Source organism: Bombina bombina, chromosome 3, assembly GCF_027579735.1.
Source record: "Bombina bombina isolate aBomBom1 chromosome 3, aBomBom1.pri, whole genome shotgun sequence".
In the NCBI taxonomy this organism is placed as follows: domain Eukaryota; kingdom Metazoa; phylum Chordata; class Amphibia; order Anura; family Bombinatoridae; genus Bombina; species Bombina bombina.
In genome coordinates, this window is record NC_069501.1 from 804,501,174 (window position 1) to 804,515,382 (window position 14,209).

At 39.0% G+C, this 14,209-nt stretch overlaps 1 protein-coding gene across 4 annotated transcripts in view; it reads right to left on the reverse strand.

The window, feature by feature from the left end:
* Positions 1-14,209, reverse strand: part of HERC2 (HECT and RLD domain containing E3 ubiquitin protein ligase 2) — a 733,063-nt gene that overhangs the window by 237,505 nt on the left and 481,349 nt on the right. For all 4 annotated transcript variants that reach the window (XM_053707729.1, XM_053707727.1, XM_053707730.1 and 1 more), the window contains 2 exons: positions 13,376-13,494; positions 11,656-11,781 (listed from right to left, as the gene is read on the reverse strand). In XM_053707729.1, the coding sequence (XP_053563704.1) occupies positions 11,656-11,781; positions 13,376-13,494 (245 nt within the window). The remainder of the gene's footprint in view (positions 1-11,655; positions 11,782-13,375; positions 13,495-14,209) is intronic.

Genomic DNA, 14,209 nt, shown 5'->3' on the forward strand with positions numbered 1-14,209 from the left:
AACGAAGTACCATCTGACGTAGGAATAGTAGTACGTTTAGCAAGGGTAGAAATAGCCCCATCAACTTTAGGGATTTTGTCCCAAAATTCTAATCTGTCAGACGGCACAGGATATAATTGCTTAAAACGTTTAGAAGGAGTAAATGAATTACCCAATTTATCCCATTCTTTGGAAATTACTGCAGAAATAGCATTAGGAACAGGAAAAACTTCTGGAATAACCACAGGAGCTTTAAATACCTTATCCAAACGTTTAGAATTAGTATCAAGAGGACCAGAATCCTCTATTTCTAAAGCAATTAGTACTTCTTTAAGTAAAGAACGAATAAATTCCATTTTAAATAAATATGAAGATTTATCAGCATCAACCTCTGAGACAGAATCCTCTGAACCAGAAGAGTCATCAGAATCAGAATGATGATGTTCATTTAAAAATTCATCTGTAGGGAGAGAAGTTTTAAAAGATTTTTTACGTTTACTAGAAGGAGAAATAACAGACATAGCCTTCTTTATGGATTCAGAAACAAAATCTCTTATATTATCAGTTACATTCTGCACCTTAGATGTTGAAGGAACTGCAACAGGCAATTGTACTTTACTAAAGGAAATATTATCTGCTTTAACAAGTTTGTCATGACAATCAATACAAACAACAGCTGGAGGAATAGCTACCAAAAGTTTACAGCAGATACACTTAGCTTTGGTAGATCCAGCACTAGACAGCGATTTTCCTGTAGTATCTTCTGACTCAGATGCAACGTGAGACATCTTGCAATATGTAAGAGAAAAAACAACATATATATAAAGCAAAATTGATCAAATTCCTTAAATGACAGTTTCAGGAATGGGAAAAAATGCCAAAGAACAAGCTTCTAGCAACCAGAAGCAATGAAAAAATGAGACTTAAATAATGTGGAGACAAAAGCGACGCCCATATTTTTCGCGCCAATAAGACGCCCACATTATTTGGCGCCTAAATGCTTTTTGGCGCCAAAATGACGCCACATCCGGAACGCCGACACTTTTGGCGCAAAATAACGTCAAAAAATGACGCAACTTCCTGCGACACGTATGACGCCGGAAACGGAAACAAATTTTTTGCGCCAAAAAAGTCTGCGCCAAGAATGACGCAATAAAATGAAGCATTTTCAGCCCCCGCGAGCCTAACAGCCCACAGGGAAGAGTCAAATTTTTGAAGGTAAGAAAAAATGATTAAATCAAATGCATTATCCCAAATATGAAACTGACTGTCTGAAAATAAGGAAAGTTGAACATTCTGAGTCAAGGCAAATAAATGTTTCAATACATATATTTAGAACTTTATAAACAAAGTGCCCAACCATAGCTTAGAGTGTCACAGAAAATAAGATTTACTTACCCCAGGACACTCATCTACATGTTTGTAGAAAGCCAAACCAGTACTGAAGCGAGAATCAGCAGAGGTAATGGTATATATAAGAGTATATCGTCGATCTGAAAAGGGAGGTAAGAGATGAATCTCTACGGCCGATAACAGAGAACCTATGAAATAGACCCCGTAGAAGGAGATCACTGCATTCAAATAGGCAATACTCTCCTCACATCCCTCTGACATTCACTGCACGCTGAGAGGAAAACCTGGCTCCAACTTGCTGCGGAGCGCATATCAACGTAGAATCTAGCACAAACTTACTTCACCACCTCCATCGGAGGCAAAGTTTGTAAAACTGAATTGTGGGTGTGGTGAGGGGTGTATTTATAGGCATTTTGAGGTTTGGGAAACTTTGCCCCTCCTGGTAGGAATGTATATCCCATACGTCACTAGCTCATGGACTCTTGCTAATTACATGAAAGAAAAATTGTAAAGCATATTTACATATGCAGCTGTGTAGGATCCCCCCTTAGCCCCCAACCTCCCTGATCCCCCCCCCCCAAACAGCTCTCTAACCCTCCACCTCTACCTTACTGGGAGTCTGCCAGTACCCTGTTTGCAAATACAAATGGGTTTTTTTAATTTTTTTCCCATTTTTTCTGTAGTGTAGCTCCCCCCCCCCCCCACAGACAAATCCCCCACCCGCTCCCAGATCCCTTAGATTTATTTTTGTTGGGGATTGTATCCCCCCTTACTGCCAGTCTTATATAATTATTTTGCTGTAGTGTAGCGGTTCCCACCCGCTCCCTCCCCGTGCACGCACCCACCCACCGGCCCCCGTGCGCGCGCCCAACAACCCCGCCCCCGATCCCGCCCCCCTCTCTCTTCAATTTGTCACTGATAGCCGCCCACCCGCCTCCCACGGTCAGCTCCCACCCACCAACGATTGCGGCCGTCGATACTGGTGCAGAGAGGGCCACAGAGTGGCTCTCTCTGCATCGGATGGGGGAAAAATGTTATTGCAGGATGCCTCGATATCGAGGCATCACTGCAATAACCGTAAAGCGGCTGGAAGCGATCAGGAACGCTTCCAGCCGCTTTAATCCCCAAAGTCGTACAGGGTACGTCGCTGGTCTTTAAAGACCAGGTTCTGTGCGACGTACCCTGTACGACTTGTGTTGTTAAGGGGTTAAATGTATTGTGGGCACAAACTGACCTTGCTGAACAAAAGCAGGAATAGTCTGAATAGTTTCCATTTTGAAAGATGAAATCCTTACAGATTTGTTTAGAGCTTTCAGATCCAGAACTTGTCTCAAAGTACCTTCCTTGTTTGGAACAATGAAGAGATTTAAATAAAATCATATGCATGAATAGCTAAATAGCTCCTCCCTTCCTTCCCACTCCAATCTTTAGAAGTTAAGGAAATAAAGGAAAAGCCTAGGTGCAGAGGTGTCTGACGTTTATAAAAATGAGAAACCTGTCTTACAATAACAGGGCGGACCGTGGACTAATCGTGTCAAAAAAGAAATAAATTTATCAGGTAAGCATTAATTTTCTTTTCTTTTTTACGACACGATTAGTCCACGGATCATCTTAATTACTAATGGTATCCAATACCAAAGCTAGAGTATACAGATGATACGGGAGGGACAAGACAGGTAACCTAAATGGAAGACACAACTGCTTGAAGAACCTTTCTCCAAAAAGCGGCCTCAGCCGAGGCAAAATTGTCAAATTTATAGAATTTTGAAAAAGTGTGCAGAGAGGACCAAGTTGCAGCCTTGTAAATCTGTTCCACAGAAGCTTCATTTTTGAATGCCCATGAGGAAGCAACAGCCCTCGTGGAATGAGCCGTAATTCTCTCAGGAGGCTGCATTCCAGCAGTCTCTTAAAGTGACACTGAACCCAAATGTTTTCTTTCGTGATTCAGATACAGCATGCAATTTTAAGCAACTTTCTAATTTATTCCTATTACCAATTTTTCTTTGTTCTCCTTCTATCTTTATTTGAAAAAGAAGGCATCTAAGCTTTTTTTTTTTGGTTCAGGACAATGGGCAGCACTTTTTTTTTTTATTGGTGGATGAATTTATCCACCAATCAGCAAGGACAACCCAGGTTGTTCCCCAAAAATGGGCCGGCATCTAAACTTACATTCTTGCATTTCAAATAAAGATACCAAGAGAATGAAGAAACTTTGATAATAGGAGTAAATTAGAAAGTTGCTTAAAATTTCATGCTTTATCTAAATCACAAAAAAAAAACACATAATTTATGTAAGAACTTACCTGATAAATTCATTTCTTTCATATTAGCAAGAGTCCATGAGCTAGTGACGTATGGGATATACATTCCTACCAGGAGGGGCAAAGTTTCCCAAACCTCAAAATGCCTATAAATACACCCCTCACCACACCCACAAATCAGTTTAACGTATAGCCAAGAAGTGGGGTGATAAGAAAGTGCGAAGCATAAAAAATAAGGAATCGGAATAATTGTGCTTTATACAAAAAAATCATAACCACCACAAAAAAGGGGTGGGCCTCATGGACTCTTGCTAATATGAAAGAAATTAATTTATCAGGTAAGTTCTTACATAAATAATGTTTTCTTTCATGTAATTAGCAAGAGTCCATGAGCTATTGACGTATGGGATAATGACTACCCAAGATGTGGATCTTCCACGCATGAGTCACTAGAGAGGGAAGGATAAAATAAAGACAGCCAATTCCGCTGAAAAAAATCCACACCCAAAACAAAGTTCAAATCTTATAATGAAAAAAACTGAAATTATAAGCAGAAGAATCAAACTGAAATAGCTGCCTAAAGTACTTTTCTACCAAAAACTGCTTCAGAGGAAGAAAACACATCAAAATGGTAGAATTTAGTAAAAGTATGCAAAGAAGACCAAGTGGCTGCTTTGCAAATCTGATCAACCGAAGCTTCATTCCTAAACGCCCAGGAAGTAGAAACTGACCTAGTAGAATGAGCTGTAATCCTTTGAGGCGGAGTTTTACCCGACTCGACATAAGCATGATGAATCAAAGATTTTAACCAAGATGCCAAAGAAATGGCAGAAGCCTTCTGACCTTTCCTAGAACCGGAAAAGATAACAAATAGACTAGAAGTCTTTCGGAAATCCTTAGTAGCTTCAACATAATATTTTAAAGCTCTAACTATATCCAAAGAATGCAACGTCTTTTCCTTAGAATTCTTAGGATTAGGACACAATGAAGGAACCACAATTTCTCTACTAATGTTGTTAGAATTCACAACCTTAGGTAAAAATTTAAAAGAAGTTCGCAACACCGCCTTATCCTGATGAAAAATCAGAAAATGAGACTCACAAGAAAGAGCAGATAATTCAGAAACTCTTCTAGCAGAAGAGATGGCCAAAAGAAACAAAACTTTCCAAGAAAGTAATTTAATGTCCAGCGAATGCATAGGTTCAAACGGAGGAGCTTAAAGAGCCCCCAGAACCAAATTCAAACTCCACGGAGGAGAGATTGACTTAATGACAGGTTTTATACGAACCAAAGCTTGTACAAAACAATGAATATCAGGAAGACTAGCAATCTTTCTGTGAAAAAGAACAGAAAGAGCAGAGATTTGTCCTTTCAAGGAACTTGCAGACAAACCTTTATCCAAACCATCCTGAAGAAACTGTAAAATTCTAGGAATTCTAAAAGAATGCCAAGAAAAATGATGAGAAAAACACCAAGAAATGTAAATCTTCCAGACTCGATAATATATCTTCCTAGATACAGATTTACGAGCCTGTAACGTAGTATTAATCACAGAGTCAGAGAAACCTCTATGACTGAGAATCAAGCGTTCAATCTCCATACCTTCAAATTTAAGGATTTGAGATCCTGATGGAAAAAAGGACCTTGCGATAGAAGGTCTGGTCTTAACGGAAGAGTCCACGGTTGACAAGTGGCCATCCGGACAAGATCCGCATACCAAAACCTGTGAGGCCATGCTGGAGCCACCAGCAGAACAAACAAGCACTCCTTTAGAATCTTGGAAATCACTCTTGGAAGAAGAACTAGAGGCGGAAAGATATAGGCAGGATGATACTTCCAAGGAAGTGACAATGCATCCACTGCCTCCGCTTGAGGATCCCTGGATCTGGACAGATACCTGGGAAGCTTCTTGTTTAGATGAGAAGCCATCAGATCTATTTCTGGAAGTCCCCACATTTGAACAATCTGAAGAAATACCTCTGGGTGAAGAGACCATTCGCCCGGATGTAACGTTTGGCGACTGAGATAATCCGCTTCCCAACTGTCTATACCTGGGATATGAACCGCAGAAATTAGACAGGAGCTGGATTCCGCCCATACCAGAATTCGAGATACTTCTTTCATAGCCAGAGGACTGTGAGTCCCTCCTTGATGATTGACATATGCCACGGTTGTGACATTGTCCGTCTGAAAACAAATGAACGACTCTCTCTTTAGAAGAGGCCATGACTGAAGAGCTCTGAAAATTGCACGGAGTTCCAAAATGTTGATTGGTAATCTCACCTCCTGAGATTCCCAAACCCCTTGTGCTGTCAGAGACCCCCAAACAGCTCCTCAACCTGTCAGACTTGCATCTGTTGAAATCACAGTCCAGGTCGGAAGAACAAAAGAAGCCCCCTGAACTAAACGATGGTGGTCTGTCCACCACGTCAGAGAGTGTCGTACAATCGGTTTTAAAGATATTAATTGAGATATCTTTGTATAATCCCTGCACCACTGGTTCAGCATACAGAGCTGAAGAGGTCGCATGTGAAAACGAGCAAAGGGGATCGCGTCCGATGCAGCAGTCATAAGACCTAGAATTTCCATGCATAAGGCTACCGAAGGGAATGATTGAGACTGAAGGTTTCGACAAGCTGAAACCAATTTTAGACGTCTCTTGTCTGTCAGAGACAGAGTCATGGACACTGAATCTATCTGGAAACCTAAAAAGGTTACCCTTGTCTGAGGAATCAATGAACTTTTTGGTAAATTGATCCTCCAACCATGTTCTCGAAGAAACAATACAAGTTGATTCGTATGAGATTCTGCTAAATGTGAAGACTGAGCAAGTACCAAGATATCGTCCAAATAAGGAAATACCACAATACCCTGTTCTCTGATTACAGAGAGAAGGGCACCGAGAACCTTTGTAAAAATCCTTGGAGCTGTTGCTAGGCCAAACGGCAGAGCCACAAACTGGTAATGCTTGTCTAGGAAAGAGAATCTCAGAAACTGATAGTGATCTGGATGAATCGGAATATGCAGATATGCATCCTGTAAATCTATTGTGGACATATAATGCCCTTGCTGAACAAAAGGCAGAATAGTCCTTATAGTTACCATCTTGAATGTTGGTATCCTTAATAATGATTCAATATTTTTAAATCCAGAACTGGTCTGAAGGAATTCTCCTTCTTTGGTACAATAAAAAGATTTGAGTAAAACCCCAGCCCCTGTTCCAGAACTGGAACAGGCATAATTACTCCAGCCAACTCTAGATCTGAAACACATTTCAGAAATGCTTGAGCCTTCACTGGATTTACTGGGACACGGGAAAGAAAAAATCTTCTTGCAGGTGGTCTTATCTTGAAGCCTATTCTGTACCCTTGTGAAACAATGTTCTGAATCCAAAGATTGTGAATCGAATTGATCCAAATTTCTTTGAAAAATTGTAATCTGCCCCCTACCAGCTGAGCTGGAATGAGGGCCGCATCTTCATGTTGACTTGGGAGCTGGCTTTGGCTTTCTAAAAGGCTTGGATTTATTCCAGACTGGAGATGGTTTCCAAACTGATACTGCTCCTGTAGGGGAAGGATCAGGCTTTTGTTCCTTATTGTGACGAAAGGAACGAAAAAGATTAGTAGACCTAAATTTACCTTTAGATTTTTTATCCTGTGGTAAAAAAGTTCCTTTCCCTCCAGTAACAGTTGAGATGATAGAATCCAACTGTGAACCAAATAATTTATTACCCTGGAAAGAAAGGGAAAGCAAAGTTGACTTAGAAGACATATCAGCATTCCAAGTTTTAAGCCATAAAGCTCTTTTGGCTAAAATAGCTAGAGACTTATACCTGACATCAACCCTGATGATATCAAAGATGGCATCACAAATAAAATTATTAGCATGTTGAAGAAGATTAACAATGCTATGAGAATTATGATCTGATACTTGTTGCGCTAAAGCTTCCAACCAAAAAGTTGAAGCTGCAGCAACATCCGCTAAAGATATAGCAGGTCTAAGAAGATTACCTGAACATAAGTAAGCTTTTCTTAGAAAGGATTCAATTTTCCTATCTAAAGGATCCTTAAAGGAAGAACTATCTGCCGTAGGAATAGTAGTACGTTTAGCAAGAGTAGAGATAGCCCCATCAACCTTAGGGATTTTGTCCCAAAACTCTAATCTGTCAGCTGGCACAGGATATAATTGCTTAAAACGTTTAGAAGGAGTGAATGAATTACCCAAATTATTCCATTCCCTGGAAATTACTTCAGAAATAGCATCAGGGACAGGAGAAACTTCTGGAATAACTACAGGAGATTTAAAAACCTTATTTAAACGTTTAGATTTAGTATCAAGAGGACCAGATTCCTCTCTCTCTAATGCAATTAAGACTTCTTTAAGTAAAGAACGAATAAATTCCATTTTGAATAAATATGAAGATTTATCAGCATCAACCTCTGAAACTGAATCCTCTGAACCAGAGGAAACATTATCGGAATCAGAATGATGATGTTCATTTAAAAATTCATCTGAAAAATGAGAAGTTTTAAAAGACCTTCTTAATGGATTTAGAAACAAAATCTCTTATGTTAACAGGAACACTCTGAGTATTAGATGTTGATGGAACAACAACAGGTAATGTAACATTACTAAAGGAAATATCTGCATTAACAAGTTTGTAATGACATTCATTACAAACAACAGCTGGAGGAACAGATACCACAAGTTTACAGCAAATACACTTAACTTTGGTAGATCCAACATCAGGCAGCGATTTTCCAGAAGTATCTTCTGATTCAGCGTCCAACTGAGACATCTTGCAATATGTAATAGAAAAAACAACATATAAAGCAAAATTGATCAAATTCCTTAAATGACAGTTTCAGGAATGGGAAAAAATGCCAGTGAACAAGCTTCTAGCAACCAGAAGCAAATAAACAATAAGACTTAAATAATGTGGAGACAATAATGACGCCCAAATTTTCTAGCGCCAAAAAAGACGCCCACATTATTTGGCGCCTAAATGCTTTTAGCACCAAAAAATGACACCACATCCGGTAACGCCGACACTTTTGGGGCAAAAACGTCAAAAATGAGGCAACTTCCGGTGACAAGAACGATGCGGGAAATAACAATAATTTTTTGCGCCAAAAAACTCTGCGCCAAAAATGACACAATAAAATTAAGCATTTTCAGCCCCCGCGAGCCTAACAGCCCACAGGAAAAAAAAGTCAAATTTTAAGGTAAGAAAAAAATTGATTATTCAAATGCATTATCCCATATAATGAAACTGACTGTCTGAAATAAGGAATGTTGAACATCCTGAATCAAGGCAAATAAATGTTTAAACACAATTATTTAGAACTTTATATAAAAAAGTGCCCAACCATAGCTTAGAATGTCACAAAAATAAGACTTACTTACCCCAGGACACTCATCTACATGTAGTAGAAAGCCAAACCAGTACTGAAACGAGAATCAGTAGAGGTAATGGTATATAAGCGTATATCGTCGATCTGAAAAGGGAGGTAAGAGATGAATCTCTACGACCGATAACAGAGAACCTATGAAATAGACCCCGTAGAAGGAGATCATTGAATTCAAATAGGTAATACTCTCTTCACATCCCTCTGATATTCACTGCACGCTGAGAAGAAAACCGGGCTCCAACCTGCTGCGGAGTGCATATCAACGTAGAATCTAGCACAAACTTACTTCACCACCTCCACAGGAGGCAAAGTTTGTAAAACTGATTTGTGGGTGTGGTGAGGGGTGTATTTGTAGGCATTTTGAGGTTTGGGAAACTTTGCCCCTCCTGGTAGGAATGTATATCCCATACGTCACTAGCTCATGGACTCTTGCTAATTACATGAAAGAAAATTTGGGTTCAGTGTCCTTTAAGCAAAACGTATAATACTCTTCAGCCAAAGAGAAAGAGAAGTTGCTGTAGCTTTCTGTCCCTTACGTTTTCCCGAAAAAATTACAAACAAAGAAGACGACTGACGAAAGTACTTAGTCGCCTGCAAGTAAAACTTTAGAAATAGAGGAAGACATGAGAGCAGCTATGTCTTTTAAGGTAACTCCAGCGGGCAATAGAGCAGAAGTACAGGGCACTGCTTGAGCGGGTGGTAATATTTGGGACATTTGGGGAGAAAGCTGCGGCGTACCCTGAATCTCAACATTAGACTCTTGAACAGCATCTGCTTGAGAAAGAATTTGCTCAGGAAAAATATTTTCCCTATAACTTAAAGTCCTCTCAATACATGAGGGACAGAAATGTATTGGTGGTTCCACATTTGCATCCATACACAAGGAGCAAGTAACACTTTGCAAGTCTCCTAGGTCCATACTGAATGCCAATAATATAAGAGAGCAAGAAAAACTTTAAAATTTTAAATGTAAAAACGTTACTGTCACTTTAAATTTAAAAGTGTAACTTTTTTACTGCGTGTGAGAAAAACGTCTTAAAACACTCAGACAAATAATAATGACACCCCTACACCTCAGCAGCTCTGCTGAGGTGTCTACCCGACTGCAAGACCAGAGCCTCTCTTTCCTTCCTAGCAGCAAACTGGGTTCAATAGAGGAACAAATCAGCAATCCTCTGCATCTAGAAACGCCTGCACTTGACAAACCATGCTTATATAGGCAGTGAAAACAACTCTGTCTCCTGACTTTACACTGCCCACAGGAAGAGACGCAGAAAAAAGGCGCGCAAAACAAACGATCTGCCCATCGTGGGCGGACGTTAATTCTAAAAAATAAATGCCATAACAAAGAACCACCAGTTAAAAGCTAATCTCCAAGCCCCAGTGCCTGTAACACGCGACAAGAAAGCTCTCAGACTCTGAGAGCTTTCTTGTCCCTTAATAAAGTGCCTAATCATTGTAAGCCCTTTATGCAAAAAATAAAGAAAAGTAAAGTGCTCCTTTTACTCTAAGAGTTCCAGGAAAAATAATAAAGCACTTACCCCAAATGTGTGCCTGACAGCAAAGGCAGTTCACCAGGTTTGAGGGGTCCTATCCCCCACATGGACCTGTGAAGAAAATTAAATTACTGACTAAATAATCCTCAGGTTTACAGGATAGGGGCAGCATTAGATATATGGGAGGCGCAGTGAGAATTATGTCCCACAAGTTCCCATTGTTTTAAAGCCACCAAAGCTCTACTGAAGAGCCTGATATGGACTACGGCTACACCCCAGGACAAAGCAGCACAATCTTGCACTACTTTAAAAATAAAAAAACTCTTGATTGAAGAATCTAATCTAACACCTCACTTTACCACTTCCTATCACTAACGTAGGCAAAGAGAATGACTGGAGTGGGAGGGAAGGGAGGAGCTATTTAGCATCTCTGAGGTGGTGCTCTTTGCCGCCTCCTGCTGACCAGGAGGTGAATATCCCATTGGTAATTAAGATGATCCGTGGACTCATTGTGTCTTAAAAAAGAAAAGCGCATGTAATGTTTTAGACTATCGACCCTAGACTATGTGTGTTTAACCCCTGCAAAGGAGATAAACATACAGTAAAAATACCGCTTGGGAATCGCAGAGCAGTGCTGGTTCAGAGCAGAAAATGTTGCTGATCCAATCAGTAGCACTAGTTGCACACCTGAGTCACATGACTAGAGATACTGATCAGCAGTTTCCTCTTGGAACCAGCAAAGCTATGCAAGTCCCAAGCAGGGTCAATAGTCTAAAAAAATGACATGCTCTCGTGTAATTTTATTTTACTATAATGGCCCTTTAAGACATTTTTACAATTTTCAGATGCACTTTGTTCTTTTGATACCCTTTGTTTAAAAGCATATGTATATATCCTCAGCAGCAATGCACTACTGGGAGCGAGGTGGTGATTTATAGCTACAAGTGTCCCCTGTCATTGGCACACCAGAGGTGTTCAACTCCTAGTGTATTTCTGCTGTAAAGCTGCAATAGTACAATAATAAAATGCTCCAACAGACTAAAGCATGTTCCTTTTGCACTTTTATATAACTTTAACACTACCAAATGAAAAAAAATTGTTCCTTTAATCTTACTGAATTATAGCAGATAGACAGATTCAAATTCATCGTATCACCTTAAAGAAAGGGCTGTGAAGTAACTGTTTTCCACCCCTCACAATTGGGTCTTCATAGTCATATTGTCTCTGCAAAGATTCTGGAAGTCCTTTCACCAAAGCTGCTAAAGCACTGCCAGTAAAGCTCTAAAAACACACAAATGAAGGGTCATTATGTAGATACAAATTGCAAGCATGAAACAGTTACATTATAAAGTTAAAGAACAAATCTGAATATACAAGTTGCATTATAGGTAGGGTGACCATATTGCCGCTTTAAAAAGGGACACATATGAAAAATACATATGTCAGGGTTGTTTTCATGGCTATTTAAAGAAATGTTTTGTATAAGAACCCTGACACATGTATTTTTCATATATGTCCATTTTTAAAGCGGCAATATGGTCATCCTAATTATAGGATCACAAGAGCAAAAAAAAACAAATCTCAGAAATCCTATTTTGTTATAAGCTAAAAGCTTTCCTAAATTGTATACCCTTTAAACCTAGTGTCTTATGAGATTATCATATAGAGTTACAGCAACTGGCATAATACTGGATCCCTCACATATGATTTTAGTTAGGGGGGAAAAAGGCAGGCGCAATACCTATGCATTTTTACTTTTACAGTTTTAAAAAAAACAGACGGTGCTGTAAAACAAGAAATGAAAAGATTAATAATAAAAAGGAAGTACAAGTGTTTGAATAATTGTGTGGCTTTATGTTTCATATTACGTTGATTCACTGTGTGCAAAACGCTACAGACGTGAGGTCCATTAGTGGCAGTGTTTAAAGGGACACTGAACCCAATTTTTTTCTTTCATGATTCAGATAGAGCATGGAATTTTAAGCAACTTTCTAATTTACTCCTATTAAAAAAATAAAAATTTGTTCTCTTGGAAGCTTTATTAGAAAAAGCAGGAATGGAAGCTTACGAGCCGGCCAATTTTTGGTTCAGCACCCTGGGTAGTACTTGCTGATTGGTGGCTACATTTAGCCACCAACTAGTAAGCACTACCCATGTGCTGAACCAAAGATAGGCTGGCTTGTAAGCTTACATTCCTGCTTTTTCAAATAAAGATACCAAGAGAACGAAAAGAAATAGATAATAGGAGTAAATTAGAGAGTTGCTTAGAATCACATGCTCTATCTGAATCATGAAAGAAAAAAATTGGGTTCAGTGTCCCTTTAAGCATAATTCATTGCTACTTATACACTACATGGAAAGCATGGTTTCTTTACATAATTCTGTCTTTGTACACAACCCTCTTTACCATCTAATTCCACCTATTTTTACCTTCTTGCACATCTTGTTAACCTCTAATCTACAACCACTCTGTTTATTATGATTATCTATTTCTTAAATTCTTTTTTGCTCCCCCTACTCTTAATTAAGTCATACTGCCATTATTCATGTAATTCATTTTCTTGGATCACATCTGTGCGCACTTCAATCTCCCCCACAAACCTATTGCTTTTTAATCTTTTTTCCCAAAACACTTCAGAGCTAATTAACGCGACAAAAAAGCAACTGGTGATTAAAAGCTCTTGTAACAAAGGAATGAAAATGGGGCCTTTGAAGATTATAGCACTGTAAGAGGCTGTCTACAGTTAATCGCGGCTATGATCAAAACAAATGGACACTCTTCCTTAGGCTCATTATAAATACACATTTAACGTTAAAAAAATAAAAATGTAAAACATTAAAGTGATAAAAGAGAGAAAAGAAAAGAGAGTCTCACCATAGTACGTGCCTCCACATCACCTTCTCCCAGGAGCCTATGGATGTTAATAGACTGGCCAAACTCTGTGGTAAGAAGTTTTCTCAGCCTCTGCAGAGCCCACATTCGGTGACCTGCAGCTAAAAAGTACACAGGTGTTATAAAAATAAACGAGTAAATTAAAAAGCTCAGCATTTGGCTAGACTTGTAAGACACCAAAGAGACAAAGTAATCCAGGAAAGCACATGCGTATAGGATTATAGCCAGGATGGATACAAATCTAAATGTTATTCATCCACAAATATAGATTCCTTTTTAACTATATAGCAAGATACTGTATACTCATGACTAATTTTTTTTTGTGTGGAAATTAATTCAATTAATCAATTCACAATGTCATGCTCTCAGAGGTTTCTGTCAGAATTTTTCTATCTTGAAGATATTATCACATATTATTGTTTTTTTTAGTTCTCAAAACCGTGAATTTGTGTCTGCAGATATAGCATGCCTCTTCTTCACAGCATAAATGTTATAACAAACATACTCTCCCGGTATCCTTTGTTGAAAAAGAGCAGAGCTCTAACGTGGCCTAGCTGAACATATTGGGTGAGACATTGAGAAGCAGCTAGCTCACAGTAGTGCATTGCTTCTGAGCCTACCTATGTATACTTTTCAACAATAGATACCAAGAGAACGAAGCAAATTAGATAAGAGAAGTAAATTGGAAAATTGTTAAAAAATTGCATGTTCTTTCAGAATCATTTAATGGAGCAACAGATGCATGTAACAGATTCACATGCAGTGCTTTAACAGGTTAAGGAAAATGTACAGGGACATAAAATACAAATGAATATA